Source organism: Misgurnus anguillicaudatus, chromosome 7, assembly GCF_027580225.2.
Source record: "Misgurnus anguillicaudatus chromosome 7, ASM2758022v2, whole genome shotgun sequence".
Lineage (NCBI taxonomy): Eukaryota > Metazoa > Chordata > Actinopteri > Cypriniformes > Cobitidae > Misgurnus > Misgurnus anguillicaudatus.
This window is the reverse complement of record NC_073343.2, coordinates 12,769,366-12,785,617: the sequence shown is the minus strand read 5'-3', so window position 1 is coordinate 12,785,617 and position 16,252 is coordinate 12,769,366. Positions and strand designations below refer to the sequence as shown.

General features: G+C 36.8%; 1 protein-coding gene across 3 annotated transcripts in view; it reads left to right on the top strand.

Moving 5' to 3' along the window:
• The first annotated feature begins 1,127 nt into the window (after positions 1-1,127).
• Positions 1,128-16,252, top strand: part of trmt61b (tRNA methyltransferase 61B) — an 88,815-nt gene continuing 73,690 nt past the window's right edge. For all 3 annotated transcript variants that reach the window (XR_012370489.1, XR_012370488.1, XM_055173215.2), the window contains exons 1-2: positions 1,128-2,617; positions 2,692-2,794. Coding sequence is in view for 1 of the 3 variants with exons in the window: in XM_055173215.2 (XP_055029190.1) it covers positions 1,925-2,617; positions 2,692-2,794 (796 nt within the window). In the remaining 2 variants the exon portion in view is untranslated. The remainder of the gene's footprint in view (positions 2,618-2,691; positions 2,795-16,252) is intronic.

The following is a 16,252-nucleotide window of genomic DNA, read 5'->3' as shown; positions in this document are numbered from 1 at the left end:
TGAGCATGTGTGAGAGAGTACATTTGGTTTATGAATGTTTTATATTGTAAGTGTTTGTTGCATGTTTTGAGGCCTTGATTACAGAGGTAGGCGGCTCCCACTATCTGGCAACCTTTATAGGGGGCTGACCCTTTGGTGCCCAGAATGAAAAAATACTTCTTTGCTTTTTCCCTGACATCTTTTAAACAGATAAATGCAATGATTAATGTATACATTGGCAGGATATAAACATTACTAAAATAAAAGCCAGAGTATAGCTGAATAGCTAAAAAGAGTATGAATAAAGTATAATTTGAAAATAATGAAATAAATGAAAATGAAATATCTTAATATACTAGAATATACACTACAGATTACTGTAGTATAAACTAAAGAATACTAACGTTAGAGTATTTATTACAGTTTATCAGTTCACTACTATAGTTAATACAGAGTATGCTGTAGCAATCATTAACAAAGTGTTGTAAATACTATAATATACTAAAATTTACTATACTATTAGTATGGTTCAAAAACACTATAGTATTTCCTATAATATTTTTCACCTGGGATTGTTTCAGGTAGCCTCTAGTGTTTAGTACTTTCCTAAAGTTAAAGCTAATTCTGATTGCAAAGCAGTTCGATTTTTTTAATCAATAATAATTTACCTCGGCTATATTTCCCAACAACAGTTTTTATTATCTTTGATCACATTTTTGTGATGTCATCCAAGAATCGTAAAATCAAATTGCTATAAAAAAGAATGCGTTACCTACCGCTTTCATCGGATTCTTCTCTTCCAACTGCCACTTCGTCTGTGTGACGTGAGAATCTATGTTGCCTAGTAACGAATGTGCTTGCAGCAGGATCACGAAATTTACCCAGAAACAACAAATTCTGATTTCTGATTGGCTGGTAGGTGACAATTATATCAGGATGTCTAGTGTGACCGTGTCCGCGGCTCGACAGATATGAACTCGGCAGAGAACTTCTCTCCTGTGCCTCGTTCATTAATTGTATAGAGTGGGAAAAGTTTTCTTATTTTTTCAGCGTGAGAAATACAAGGTGTGGCGTGTGAGCGTGTGAACTGACTGAAATGCGTGAGTCTCACGGTGAATGCGTGAGACTTGAGAGCCCTGTGTGACACAAGGACGCAAGATCGCTGAAGAACGCATATTGAGAAACAGCCTGGTGTCTAGTCGGAGGTGAGTCTGCGGGGCTGCAGCTGGATGCTATTGAACTCGACCGGACTCGACCAATCACATTCTTAATGTACGTCCGCGCATAGGTATCTCAGGAGACAGGAAGTAAACCAAACATTGAATTCGGACATGCCTCGATGCCTTGGAAAGCTGCCTCAGAAGGCAGCAATTTAGAGTTTTCGGACGCAGCCACTGACGTCAGAGAGCAGCTGCTTTCTATCATGGCACTGCCCTTTGATTGTCATGCTTGTGTTTTATGGCTGGGGTGGTCTGTATTGTGCAGGTCTTCACATGTTTTAAACGTAAGATAAGTTTCTTCTTAAATGGCATTTGAGAAAGTAATTAATCAATGTTGGTAGTCACTTGATTGTGTAACATTTAACTTGGTATTTAGTTCGAAGGTTATTGTGAAGCACAGAAGAAATTGTGATCTCGTACGCATCATTTGTACTGGAAGACACCATACACAATTATTATTATTACTTTTCATAAGGACAACACGCATTAATCAATCTTACGGTAAATGTGCCAGTGTTAGCCAGCCGGCTAATTTCTAACTACAGTCATTTGATAATAATTAAAAAGGTGTCTTGTACAACATATCTTCCTACATGTAAATTTAACATCAGCTTTGAAATTTGAAAGTAGATGTAGTTATACTGTGTGGCTCTGATAACTGTGGTAAGATCCAAACTTTCAAAGCGTGTCACAATTTCTAAATATATACTATAAAGCCATAAGCCATGACAGTTGGACTGGGTTTTTCTTTAATGACTCGTAAGTTTGCCCAAGTCTGTGTCACATGTTTAAAAAGACACAGTGTGGATCAGATTAAACCATTTCTCTATAAACTGAGAAGCTTTGGGACTGACCATAATGATTCCAGAGGAGACAACAGTGGTTTCGATGCACCAGTGAGAGTCTCACCGTTCTCTCAGAGAACTTTGTTTGGGAGACGTCGACTTTTGTCCCCACTGGAAAGGGTCAGTGAGCTGCTGCCCGAACACATTCTAAGTCAAGAGGTTTGGGATCTCCAAAACACAAAAAACACACTGATGAAACATATTAAGAGCAACACTAGAATTAATGTGGAACAGGACTGTCACAATAAGGAGATGAGGAAAGGTGAGGCAACTACTCTTAGACAGGCACCTGCTCATGCAGGTGTGTCTGGGGAAAGGCCAATTTGCTTTGGAGAAACTCTTCTTGCTGAGTATCGGCAAAAGAGTCGCTTGGAGTTTCGTAAAATGTTCCAACTTAAGGAGGACCTGAAGATCCATAGTAACTGGGGAATGCTAGCTCATAAAGACATTGAGGGGCGTCATGCTGGGAGCATTTTACGAACTTCAATGGGAATCCCAATTGTCATTCGTCGACCAACCCTGGAGGAGTTCACTCTCTTCATGAAGAGAGGGCCAGCTATTGCATATCCTAAGGTAAAAAACAAGATCAAAATTACCACACAATTAACACTGTGTGCATACAGTTTCAGATGTTTTTTTCTTGGCAGGATGCTAGTGCAATGTTGACTATGATGGACGTAACTGAAGGAGATTGTGTTCTGGAAGCAGGTTCTGGATCAGGAGCTATGAGCCTGTTTTTGTCAAGGGCAGGTGTGTAGGTACTTTAATGTAGTTACTTCTGGATATCAGTTAAACTTGCAGCTCTGATATATTATACACTACGGCATTTATTTTATGTCCTGACAAATTTTACAGTTCAGGGCTCAACGCAAAGAATGTTTTATACTGGCCCGATCGGGCCAGTGGTTCAGGTTTTTTACTTGCCCTGCCAAAATTTTCACTGGCCCCAATAAAAAAAAGTCAGTGTCACATATTTAAAAATAATAATTCAAAAGTCAAATATAATTGTATACATATACTACAGACATGTTCCACCGAAAAAAGGTTCAAAATGGTCCTGCTTTACCTATAAACTGACAGCAAACTGTGCAAAATATTGCATAGTTTCTTTCGTTGTGTTTTACCCAAGTAAATGTCTGCTTCCAAGATGTTAAATAATAGGTATGCTCTGATCGATTGAATAGTATAGACTCGGAGCCTGCACCTACAGACCCCTGCCCAGAGACCCGCATTCTCAGACCCCTCGTTTTCCGAGACAGCGCCCCCTGCTGTTTGGAAGATCGTATAACACCCTTATCCAAATAGCATTGAAAACAATAGGATGCAATATTACGGTCTCGGTTTATGTAAAGTAATCCAAATAAATATTTGCGTTCCCGGCTTAATGCATGTTCCAAAAAACTCATTGTGTTCTCTGACTAACAAATTACCCAATAATGAAACTGTATGCCTTACAGATGTGCTTTTTATTTTACTTGCCATCTTTTAAACCACATGCCGCCTTGTTTTCTTAAACGTTGAGGTGTTTCCTACAGATTTGAAATTTACTTGTGGTGGTAGCCGGTGAAAAGGGCAATCATTAGGCCTACCCACTGACAAGAAATGGTCTACTATAGAGTTGTTCCGATTCCGATACCAGTATCGGAAATGCGGCCGATACCACAAAAAATTCTGGCATTGGAATCGGCGAGTACATGAACCCATGTACCGATCCGATACCATTTTCTTCATAAACCTAGTTATGCCCGTTATAGCTAACGCTGCAAAGCGAAACTCATTTCTTCTTCGCTGCTCTGAATGCAAACACCAGGAAGTTACCTCATGCGTGACGCAACCACTGTTTACTTAGAGCGGCAAAGAAATGAAAGCATGCAGCCGTATGTCCGCTGTTTGTTAGTATTTTAGACTAATAAAACAAAACATCGACATGTCTCAACGGAATCCGCGCCCGCAGAGTTTGGCGGAGTACTTAACGGAGTTAATGCCCGTGATTGACAAGCACACATACCCCCCGCTTGAGCGCGTTTGTGAGTGACCAGTACTGTCATTGACAACAAGTACACATACATAGCCTCGCGCGTTTGTGAGCAGCATTGATAAGTACATAAACCCTGCGTGTGCTGTTTGCTGTGATTGTTTTTAATGATAAGAGCATGAACCGTTTGATATTTGAGATGAAATAAAACTTACCACTGAGTTTTCCGCAGATCTTACTTGTCTCTGTCGTCTATGTGACGCGACAGTCAGCTTAGCACATCCATAATTTCAAATCCGTTTACAAGACGAATGCTCTTGTTATATTTAATATAAAGTTTACATTGCGTTGTAAAAATGACGAAATTATCTTCATACGTGCTTAATTCATAATGAGAACTTGACATGCACATTATCTGGTTCATGTTGGTCCAGTTTAATTCAGAGGACTCATTGGTTTGGTGTATTCATTTTAATTGTAAGCCTTTAAAAAGTAATTCTTTTATATGCAATTTTGTAATATTTAATAGCTTAAATTCTCTAATTTCTTCTAAAAACATTTAAATTCATCCCACAGAATTCCACAGATTTTTCAAATTATTCTAAAACTAAAATACCCTTTCAGTGTACAGTGTTAGATTTGTGGCTCGTTTTCTCTTAGGAAATATAAATATTACTGTCAAATGTCTTTCAGATAATAAAAATACCCTAGTTCACTATATGTATTTGTTCATGTTTTATACAGGAACAAGTCTGAAGCACACCATAAAACCGTTATATCCATTCATACAGGACTAGTAGTATGTATAGCTGTATATTTTACAGATATACACCCAGGTATCGGATCGGTACTCGGTATCGGCCGATACCCTGAGCCCAGGTATCGGAAATCGGTATCGGGAAGAGAAAAATGGTATCGGAACATCTCTAGTCTACTATACATGTGACAAAGAACTAATAATGTGTGACATAACACAATACTTTGATTTATTGAACATTTAATATTAATATCACATTATGTAAGGGATAATGTAGAGGCAGCCGGTAGTTATCGGGAAATAAGCCCCCAGGGCCGGCCCGAGGCATAAGCGAACTAAGCAGCTGCTTAGGGCCTCGCGGCCACCAGGGGGCCCCCAATCGTTTTTTTTGTACATTTAAATAAATTATACAAGTAATATAAATAAAATTAATGAATACGAAAGAATAATTCAAGAAAAGAAAATTATGATTTTCAGACAACTGATGTGTGTCTGTATTTCTAGCAGTTGAGTCATGCGCAATATAGACCCCTCGCATGAATTGACAATTTGCGCAGGTGCCGGTCACTGTAATAAATAGTAAGCCATGCCACAAAAAAGGATGTATCCCTCTGGTGCCGAAAAGAGAAAGTAGAAAAGGACAGAGGAGGAGAAAAAAGTGCAAGATAAAGGTATGTTTGCATGATTATTAACAGTATGTTTAATTTGTGCAGCAGCAGTGGTGTGACCGCAGTTGATGCGTGATTGACCCACAGTTCGGCTCGCATGCGATTTGCGGATTAATAGGGAAAGTTTATCATTTGCACGTGTTTGAAAGGCTTGCAAATGTTAACATTTCAAGTGATTTTAAACAATTTAACCCGCAAAAAGACGCTAAAGTGAGCAGGTTTATGTTAAATGTATCCGGTCCAGCTCTAGTCAGAGAGGTGATCCTCACTACGCCCATCAGAGATCAGAACACTTGATGTTTAAACTTTAGACAGAGTTACGCTACTGTGTGTCATACTGTAGTCCATTAGCATAAATTTGAGTGATAGAGCACTTAAAAACAACGTAAGGTTTGTAATTCGTCCTCCATCTGTGTGCGTGCGCGCTTAATTGCACTCGGTAGTGCACACATGTGAAGACGCGTTTCAGCAAAGCAAAAAAAGCAAGCAAACATAACATCTTTCTCTTCTTGACAGGGCACATACAAACAAAATGATCTCCACAGTACTCTTTTTCCAATAAAACATTTGTTTATGTATTAGGTTTATATGTATAGATTAGGCAGAAAGCACAGGTCCATGCTTCTCTTAAAGAGACAGTAACCTCAATTAACCTACTTAAAGGGGTCATATTATGAGATTTTTTTTAAGATGTAAAATAAATCTTTGGTGTCCCCAGAGTGCTTATGTGAAGTTTTAGCTCCAAATACTCCACAGATAATTTATTATAGCATGTTAAAATTGCTAATTTGTAGTCTTGAGCAAAAATGTGCCGTTTTTGGGTGTGTCGTTTAAAATACAAATGAGCTGATGAAATGCAAACACTGATCACTATGATGGTGGTTTGTTGTAATTGAAACTCAATTGTGCTGTCAAGTACTTTTTTCTTTCTCTCTGTGCTATGGCAGTGCTGTGGTTGGATATTGCAGATAAAGGGGGCGGTATTATTGTAATTCGCTTAGCTACCTACCTCACAAAACAGGCGAAATCTGAACGACCTAATTTTTCACAGGCATGCAGAAAATGGCTTACCCAAACAAAGTTACTGGGTTAATCTTTATTACATTTTCTAGGTTGATAGAAGCACTGGGGACCCAACTATAGCACTTAAACATGAAAAAAGTCAGATTTTCACGCTATGACCCGTTTAAATTTGTGTCTTTAATGTTAATCAAGCAATCCAAGACAAAGAGAAAATCACTTCTGTAGCTCTAAAAAATAACAACTATATTTAATTCATACAATAAAGACAGTGTTATGATTCATTTGATTTGATTTCTGAACCTAATGCTAATTTTAGACCTTACTTAATGTGCAAATTTGTTCTTATTATAAATGTTTGTAATTTCTTTATTTTTTTAATAAAAAAATGGTGGGAGGGGGGCCCCCAAACAAATTCTGCTTAGGGCCCCTAAGGGGCTCGGGCCGGCACTGTAAGCCTCGACAGTGTGATCAGGACCCGACGCGAAGGGGCTTGTTTACCCGATGACTACCGGCTGCCTCTACATTATCCCGCTTATTACACGGCTACTTGCCACATAAGAAAAAACTGGACATGAATATGAATTTGAAACATTTTATTGGCATATTTGTTTTAAATTAACATTTTTATCCTTCCGCGAAACTTTGCACAGATGCATAAAATGATCGTAATACCTTATTAAGATCCTCTGCTTCATACAGATGTGGCCTTTAAAAACGCGCGTTTTCTCCCGCGGCATTCGCCAATTCGTCTCGCAGAGTCCCGCAGCATTCTGCAAGTGCTTTCGGGGGGGCTACTTTTCCCTTTCCCTTAATGTGTTTCGCTTCAAAGAATATCCACCAGGTGGCGCATAAAAACATTGTCATTGCCGTTGTTTCCAGAAGTTAATAAGGGCATTGCTGAATATTTTACATTGAATTGCTGTTTTTGAAGTGATATGTCAACCCCTTCTTGCCAGCATAACAGCGCATACAAATATTAAGATGACTGTACGTGCAATGCGCATTTATAGTAAGTGCAACAGATAATTTAGTGTGAGCCTAATAAACGCGACTCGTGATATAGGGTTGCTATTTACAATGAATATCTTAATTATTTGTGTTGTCGAATTTTGACACCGTTTCATTGTTTGTTCATAATATTTATAATTGTCAGTTTTTCAAAAAAGTATCAATATTTTAAAGAGATTAATGTGGTATAAAAAAGACATGTTTTAAAGTTTAAAACGTTGTAAAAAATATAGTAGTATTCTTATATTTTAAGAATAACAATATGATACATTTATACTGCGCTAAAATGCTTTACATATGGAAAGAGGAATTCTTCTCATAACAGATATTTTTATGTTATTATTAAGACGTAGGCTACATCTAATAAAATAGCGAACAGAGAAACTGTGCCTTTTGCGGACGAAAAACACCTCAGAAATATTGAGTTTATGAATATTTACACTTACAATATGTACTTTGTGAAATGTGTGTGTAATAATTTTATAACATGTGGCTGTAGAGACAAACACGCTACGTCGCCTTTCAGATATCTTACACGTTCGCATTCAACACTTTTCAAAACGTATTTATATTAAATCTAATGAATAATTATAAATTATGACATGAGAAAATTAGAAGTGTGCAAAAGAGCACAGTTCAGATATTGTTAATTAAAGCGGTTTTATACACCTTTCTGCCTTGTTTAAATTAACAAGAATTTTATTTGCCACTGTCAACACGTTTTGTGATTGATTTAATGATTTATTACAGAAACTTCTATGAAGCAAAGCTATTGTACTAAGCATCTATATATATATATATGTTATAAATGTTGTAAAAATATATATTAGTATTCTTATATATTAAGAATAACAATATGATACATTTACATTGCGCTAAAATGCGTTACATATGGAAAGAGGAATTATCCTCAACCACCACCAATAAAGTTTAAACATTATTTTTTAGAAAAACGCCTCGGAAGTGTTGAGTTTATGAATATTTACACTTACAATATATACTTTGTGAAATGTGTGTTTAAAATAATAAATTTCATAACATGTGTATAAAGACAAACACGCCGCGTTGCATGATTTTATAAATACCGAGGTCCATATAAGTATTTTCTAGGGCATGCACCCCAGGAAAAAAACTTCTTATTTCCCTGCTCTACATATATGAATTTTAATAAATCAGAAAACCAAAGAATCAAATACCTATAGATTTCAAACCATATTAGTATGCAGAAAACTTTTGTTGGTCATTAGGAATACATTGTAATAATTATTTTACCATCCTGGGCACACTGCTGCACACTTTCTCTTCTTTTGTTATTTAATTAACTTTAATGACTTTAACAGGTAGGCCTTAGGACTAAATGCAATAAAATGTTCAAGCCAAAATATGAACATTTAAACTCCGTGCACGCGCACTACGGGTGGATGAAGCGTTGTACCGCGCACGTGATGCATCGTTTTCAAGTTCAAGCTTAGCAGCACAACACAGTGAATCTAATCATTATACAGTAAAAAAACATATCTTCAAGAATTAAAGGGTGGCGTTGAATTTTGTTAATAAACACGCTGAATAACGGAAAGTGAATTACTGAAGGGAGTAAGAGCAGCGCATTAAATCTGGACACCCATATGTGCTCAACTGCAGTAATGTTTCTTGTCCTGTCACCTTGACAGTCACTGCGGTTTCACATTTCTCGTCATTAAACTGCTGTATATAATAGTCAGCGTTTGATTACTTAGGCTACATCTTTCTTGCACAACCACTAACTGCGCATCTGACCTGTGTTGCACCTCTGTCTGACTGGTTTGATTTTATTGGTCATCTCGGTTTCATTTTGACTTCATCTTAAAACTTAATAGACCATTTAACTGTTTGTACACAATGATGACATGGCACCGTATGCGTGCGCATTTGGGCAACGGAGCTATGGCAAGAATCAGCAGCAACTGACCCATTTCACAAAAAATTCACACGGCCGCGCCGCTCCATTAGCATGCTACACTTGCTACTTTAGCGGGTTGAAATGCATATACATATTAGGCTATATATTTGGTGTGTTTGACTTTCTGCCGAACTGCGCGATCCAATCGGCATATGAAATTACTATAGCGGCGCGAACGTGACTGGGGAGCAGACTGGTGTAGCGCTACAAAAACCCACAGCCGAGTGACAGCAAAGTACCGCGAGAGCGATTCCAGTTCTCACGTGGAGAAATCCGCTTTGAATCGCTCTCGCGGTACTTTGACATCACCAAGAGGTCTGCTTAGAGCAAACTTGTGACTTGCATAACAATGACTTTGTCCCACCTCTGCTAAGACTTCACATGCCGATCGGTCTGCGCGGTGCAGGAAGAAGCCACACGAGCGCTGAGCGTTGAGTCAAATTATAAGACGAGCGTAAGAAAATGATCGAGGTCTGGTCAGGGAATTAACCCAACACAAAGTGAAAATGATAGCAATGACTCTAAGATCTATGGACATGCACATCAGTGTTTTATTTGTGTGGAGAAAAGGACAATTTGAAATAGTGTCCAACACAATACTCTACCATTATACTCAAATAAGTAGGGCCTACATGCACTGCTCCCAAACGTGATGTGTTTTGGTGTTGCTTGTAATCTGGAACTTGGTGTATTTCAAATGTGTTTGTTAAGTGTCTCCACATGAAAACGGAATGCCCTCCCCCCGCACAGTCCTGCAATGAGAACCAGAAAAACCGGTTTCTAACCATTTTATTTACATGTGAATAGTGAGAGAGCACCCCCTCAGGAGCTGTAGGACGGTTTTTTATAAGCGTAAACCAGGACTAAGCCTTAGTTTAAATAGAATATAAAATTAGTTTTAACAAACATGCCTTACTAAAAACATTATTTGTCTGCATTTTGAGGCAAAACAAAGGGCATGGCCGTCCGGACCTCGGTAATTTTCTGACGCTTGTCTTATTTGACTCAATGCTCAGCGCTCGTTTGACGATCTTGCGGCGCCACGCAGACCGATCGGACGGCATGTGACATCTTAGCACCGCGAGACAGTAGGCCTACAGCATGCTTTTGAATAGATCTCACGGTAGTGTGATGTCACAGACCAACGGGTCTGCGCTGCGCCCCATTAGGTAAAATAAAGTGAAAATTATTCCTAGATGACCAATAAAATCATACCAGGCAGACAGCAAAGGAGGACTGATACCTCAGTTAGTGGAAGTACCAGAAAGATAGGTTAAATTGGGCCGGAGCACAGCTCCGCCTCCTCGGGTCTACAACACACCTTGCCGGAGCTCCGGTCCGTCTCCTTCAGCAACAGGGTTTGGTAAAATATAAAGTGTGCAGTATACAAAAAAATGCCAACAAATTATTTCTAAAAGTAGCAATATTTTAAAGAGATAAATGTGGTATAAAGAAAGACATGAGAAAAGTAGAGGTATGCAAAAGAGCACAGTTCAGATATTGTTAATTCAAGCGGTTTTATACACCTTTCAGCTTTGTTTGAATTGACAAGCATTTTATTAGGCAATGTCAAAACATTTTATGATTGATTTACTGATTTATTACAGAAACTTGTTGTCAGAAGCAAAGCTATTGTACTAAGCATCTTTATATGTATGTTTTAAATTTAAAAGTGTTGTAAAAATATATGAGTATTCTCTTATATTAAGAATAGCAATATGATACATTTATATTGCGCTAAAATTATTTTGCCATATAAATTATTCTCAACCACCACCCATAAAGTTTTAACATTATTCTTTAGGAAAAAAACGGCGTTTAAACCCGTGGAGCGAACAAGAAAACATATGTTTATATGCTCATTCGGCATATCATATGATATTTTTTATTTAGTTTTACAGTTTTAAAAGTGGCAAAAAAAGTTCTTAAAAAATAACTGGTCTCTGTAAATATAACTGCAGATGACAGCAGATTAGATTCAGTTCACCTACTAAGAAATAGGAGAAGCGATGATTTGTGATTGATTGGGGCTAATAGAATGACTGCCACACTCAAAATACACCAAACCAAATGAGCACTTTATATTACACTAAAGCAACACACAATGTGCAAGTCATGACCATGGCCGGGTTTCCCAAAAGCATCGTAAGGCTAAGTAGATCGTAAAAACGATCGTACGAATCATCTTAGAATTACGGGCTGTTTCCCAAAAGCTTCGTAACTAGTTGCACTTGAAAATCATCGTAGATCTACGAATGCTCTGGAGTAATCGTTCATTCATAAGTGCTTTTGGGAAACCGGGCCCAGGCCTTGACGCTTTGTGTGTTCGACTTTAAATGGTGGGGCGCTGACTGGTCTGACTCTACATTTCATCATTTAGGCAGTTTTCCCAAAATGGTGGCTGTGGGGCAAAGTGAACCACCATGAGGCACTGTCTGAAACCACTGAATATGTTTCATTAAAAAAAATATCTGTGTAGTTTCGCACAACTGATTTGTTCATTTTTAAACATTTTAGAAAACATATCATGCCAAGACATTACAATATTACTACATTTTTATTTTATGCATTTGGCGTTTTGGTCCATACTGAAAAACAAACTTACCACTAAGAAACGTCCATTGACAATCTCCAAACAATAAGTTGTTCCTCAAAATCTGTATTTTCATCTGATACAGACTCAAACATGAGTGGATGACATCAGAGTACCGCGAGAGCGATTGAAACCAACCTCCTCCGCCTTATTTCTCGCGGTACTCTGATGTCATCCGCTTGTCTGCTCTTGCGGCGCTGCGTAAAGTTGACCACACCTAAAAACCGTACTGCTAAACTCGACAGGAATTCTCTGTGTATACCAGCACCTCCTTTATTAATTGTATAGCAGGAAAACTTATTTTTTACTTCTCAGCGTGAAAAATAGCTTGGTTTGGCGTGTGAACTGATTATGTCAAATTAAGTTACCCGATATCCACTTAATTTTAGTTATAGAAATTCATTTAAAATAACTTACAGCGTAGTAGGCCTAGATTTGCGTTTAAACAAAGCAACTGCAAGGTTTTCTTTTGATTCGCTCGCTGAGAGGAGATTAGAATTGGGGGTTGGCAAAGAATTGGCAGACCTGGGGGTGGGTGGTTTTTAATTTCTTGACTTTCTGTGTCAGTGGTAGCTGCTACTAGACGCATTACATTTTGGAATGAACTTCCTTCATGTCGTTTTATTTATACACTGTAAAAAATATTTTCTGAATTTGTAAGTAAAGTTAGCATTAAATATGTATTACAATTTTAAATGAATTTTTGCTTTTATTATAATTATAACTTAAATAACTGTAAAAATATTATGTGTAATTTTTAATGTGTAATATTAAAAATAATATTACACATTTTTTTTATCAAAAAGACAAATAACTTGATTCTCATTAATAATAGGCATGGAAAACAAACTTCTAATTTTCAAACCCTCATACAGCTTGTGCCTATCTGCGTTGAACTTGAGAGCGCTGTAAGCGTTTATTGTGTCTTTCAGCACATTACATATATGACCCATTCTGTCTAAATGAGTGGGGTGTTTTCAAATACCCTATTAATTAAACATCTAATACGTTTTCTGAGAGTGAAATGATTAATACTAAGATGCATGTCATGTCTGACATCTTGGTTTCGGTTTAAAAACATGCAGGAATTTGAAAATAAAATCCGGAACTTGCGGTTTAAAAAGTTATTAAGAGAGATAAAGTTCGGGACTGATTTATGTTAAAAAGTTATTAAGATCAACAAGACTCGTACTGACTGACAGATCCGAAACCAACGCACAGACACGCAAGTACCTGCAGACAGAATAGTAAAAAAATCTGTTTTGGCAAGAATTTACGAAAGCATATTAAGCATTACAAAAAACTTGTTAAGCTCATTATTAAATATGTCCATAGCCTACAGCGTTTGCGCGAACAGAACGAATTGTTTAAAAAAACTCTCTCATTAATCTTCATCTAAATTAATAAATAATCAGATATTCGTTTATAATTTTAAATAACAGTATTCTCTATTATTTAAAGTCAGTTTTAGTTCAAAACAAGCAAAATTATTTTAAACAAGGTAATTAGAAAGTTGTAATGTAAATGTTTCAGCTGTTATTTACTAACTTTTTTATGTTAATTGCAATTCATGTCATAATAATCTTCAGTATACATTTTGCTTTTAAAATGTTACATTTTCATATTTTTATCTATTTACTTGTTTATTTTATATTCACCTAGATTGACAATGAAGCTGGCTTTAACTTGAAGTAATTTAAAGATCATCTGTGACCGAAGTCACGGAGACACGGAGTTATTAACGAATATTTTATTATCAGAGTGCAGCATTTTATCAAGGTTTTCTGGTCTTGTGTAATTAAATAAAACAAAAAAACTAAAATGGTAATTTTTTACAGTTGGATTAAAAGAAGCTTGATATTAGGAGCGTTTTAAAACTAATTCCAAAACATCTCGAGTTTCTAAATAAGGGACGCGCAGAAAATGTCATTCATTCATGTAATTTTATAGATTACACTCATTCACTTAACACACATATTATGCGTGCTTTAAGGGCTTTATAATTTAGCTGTAAACACTTGATTATGTCTGGCCGAATATTTTTTCTGCTATTCGGATGAATTCGTTATTCGTTTTAAAGCCATTATCCGTGCCCTTGCGAATAACGTATTCGGCTTCGGGCACATCCCTAATATATATATTTATTTATTTATGTTTGACGAATGCTTATCAGTACATACTTTTTGGTTTCTTCAACTTTAAAGATGAATATTCTCCTTTAGAGATGGGCAATTTTTTGCAATCACGAAAAAACAAAGAACGGCACACTGCTACTATAGCTCTCAATATTTATTATTTAAAAGACAACGTTTCGACCAAAACGTTGTCTTTTAAATAATAAATATTGAGAGCTATAGTAGCAGTGTGCCGTTCTTTGTTTTTTCGTGATAAAGTGTTTTTGTGATCGAGCACCTGTCTCATAATATTTTTGGATGTGCACACTTCTTATTCAATTTTTTGCAATAGCACATTATATTAAAAATTTTGAGCTCATAAAAAATATATTTAGCTTATTTAAATGACATGTTAATGTATTTATGAACGTTTAGATTTGGTTCAATTTCCCAAAGGCTTATAATTAGGAAATACACACAACACGCTTAACTTATATTTTCTTATATTTCTACTTATATTCCTACTGTTCAGTAATGCAGAAAAGCGCAACACAACCATGTTAAAGCTATTAAACGTTCAGATGCAAAAATGAACTAAATGTAAAATTAGATAAATTAGTTAATGATATTGCGTAAATGCGCTCGGTCTCTTCAAAGGTCTTCGCGAGTTATTTTGTTATAAGACTCAGTTATCATACATCACGTCTCTTCTACTGTAAGTACACGGAAAAAAATAAGACAAATGATGCGCGTTTGAGTCGAAATTTTATGAAGAATATGTCACTGTTTATGTAACTGGCAAAGAAAACTTCGCCAACGAAAGGTTTGCCAAAAAAGCCTGCATTTGTATGGCATCAAAGAGTATCTCCTAAACACAGAAAATCCGTGTCATGTTACTTCAATATCATAGAGTATACGCTCAGCATGAAGTTAAGCACACAAATTGTCGTCAGTATGGCCTACATGAAACACGACTGCCATCTACAGGTTTTTGTATTTCCTGCATCCCCCACCGAACCCCCCTTCTGCGGGATCTCGCAGAATTTCGGAAGTCCTCGCGGCATTCTGCTCTCAGAGACGCGCATTTTTAAGGGCCACATCTGTACTTGTCTGTCTCCATTTTTTTCTCTTTTAGCCAGTCTTTGAGAAGTTTTAATGCCCATTCTGTATTTTTTTGAGTGTTGGCTTCGTAGCTGTCATGCTGTATTTTGTCAAGTTCAGTCTCAGTAAGCTCTCTGTGTCTTGTCGTTGTTTGTTCTTCTATCCACTGTTTAAATGTTTAGTTTTTCCCGTACATGTTAAAATGAATGTCAAACTTTATCCATTCTTAATTGTGGTTGTCCAGTGTTTGTCACAAGATGGCGCCAAACAGTAATCTTTGTTGGCACGGAGGGATTTAAAACATACAAGTAGTACTGGCTATGCGTTATTACTTTAGAGCGGTTATTATTTGAAAAGAATGAACCTGCAAATGTCTCAACTGACCAATCAGAATCAAGCATTTCAGAGAGCTGTGTAATAAAGTTCATTAATCCAACCACTCCAAACTTTCTTTGCCATGAACAAAGCTGACACTGTTTGTCAAAGTACCACGAAAACACTTAATGTTTTTGAACTGATATGAAAAAATTAAATGACCCCTTTTATCAAACCCAATATAATACAATAAAATGTATAATATATTAATAGACAGTGCAGGTCTATAGATTATAAATGTGACTGATGATATAATGGTTATAATTTCTATTAGATAGAGCAGAAGCAGCAAAAGTGCCTATCTTTCTATTTCTCTCTTGCTGATTAAAGAAAACTTAATCCACCCATTATTTCAGATTTAAAAGTCTACTTGCTGTCCCGCTGACAGACTTTACATTACTTTGCATTTTTTATATCCTGAGTCAGCTTGAGCTTTGCTCGTTCAGTGCAATGGGCTTGACATTAGCACTGCTTTTTTGCTACAATCTCTGTAACTCTAGATATGGATATGGTTTTAGAAAAGATATGGTTTGTTAATAATAAGATTATAAAAAATGGGAGAAGGAAAATGCAGCACGTGGTTGTAACAAGAGCCAGTTGTTATCGCCATAGAAACCGGAGACATGCTGAAACTATTTTGCCTGAATAGTAAATG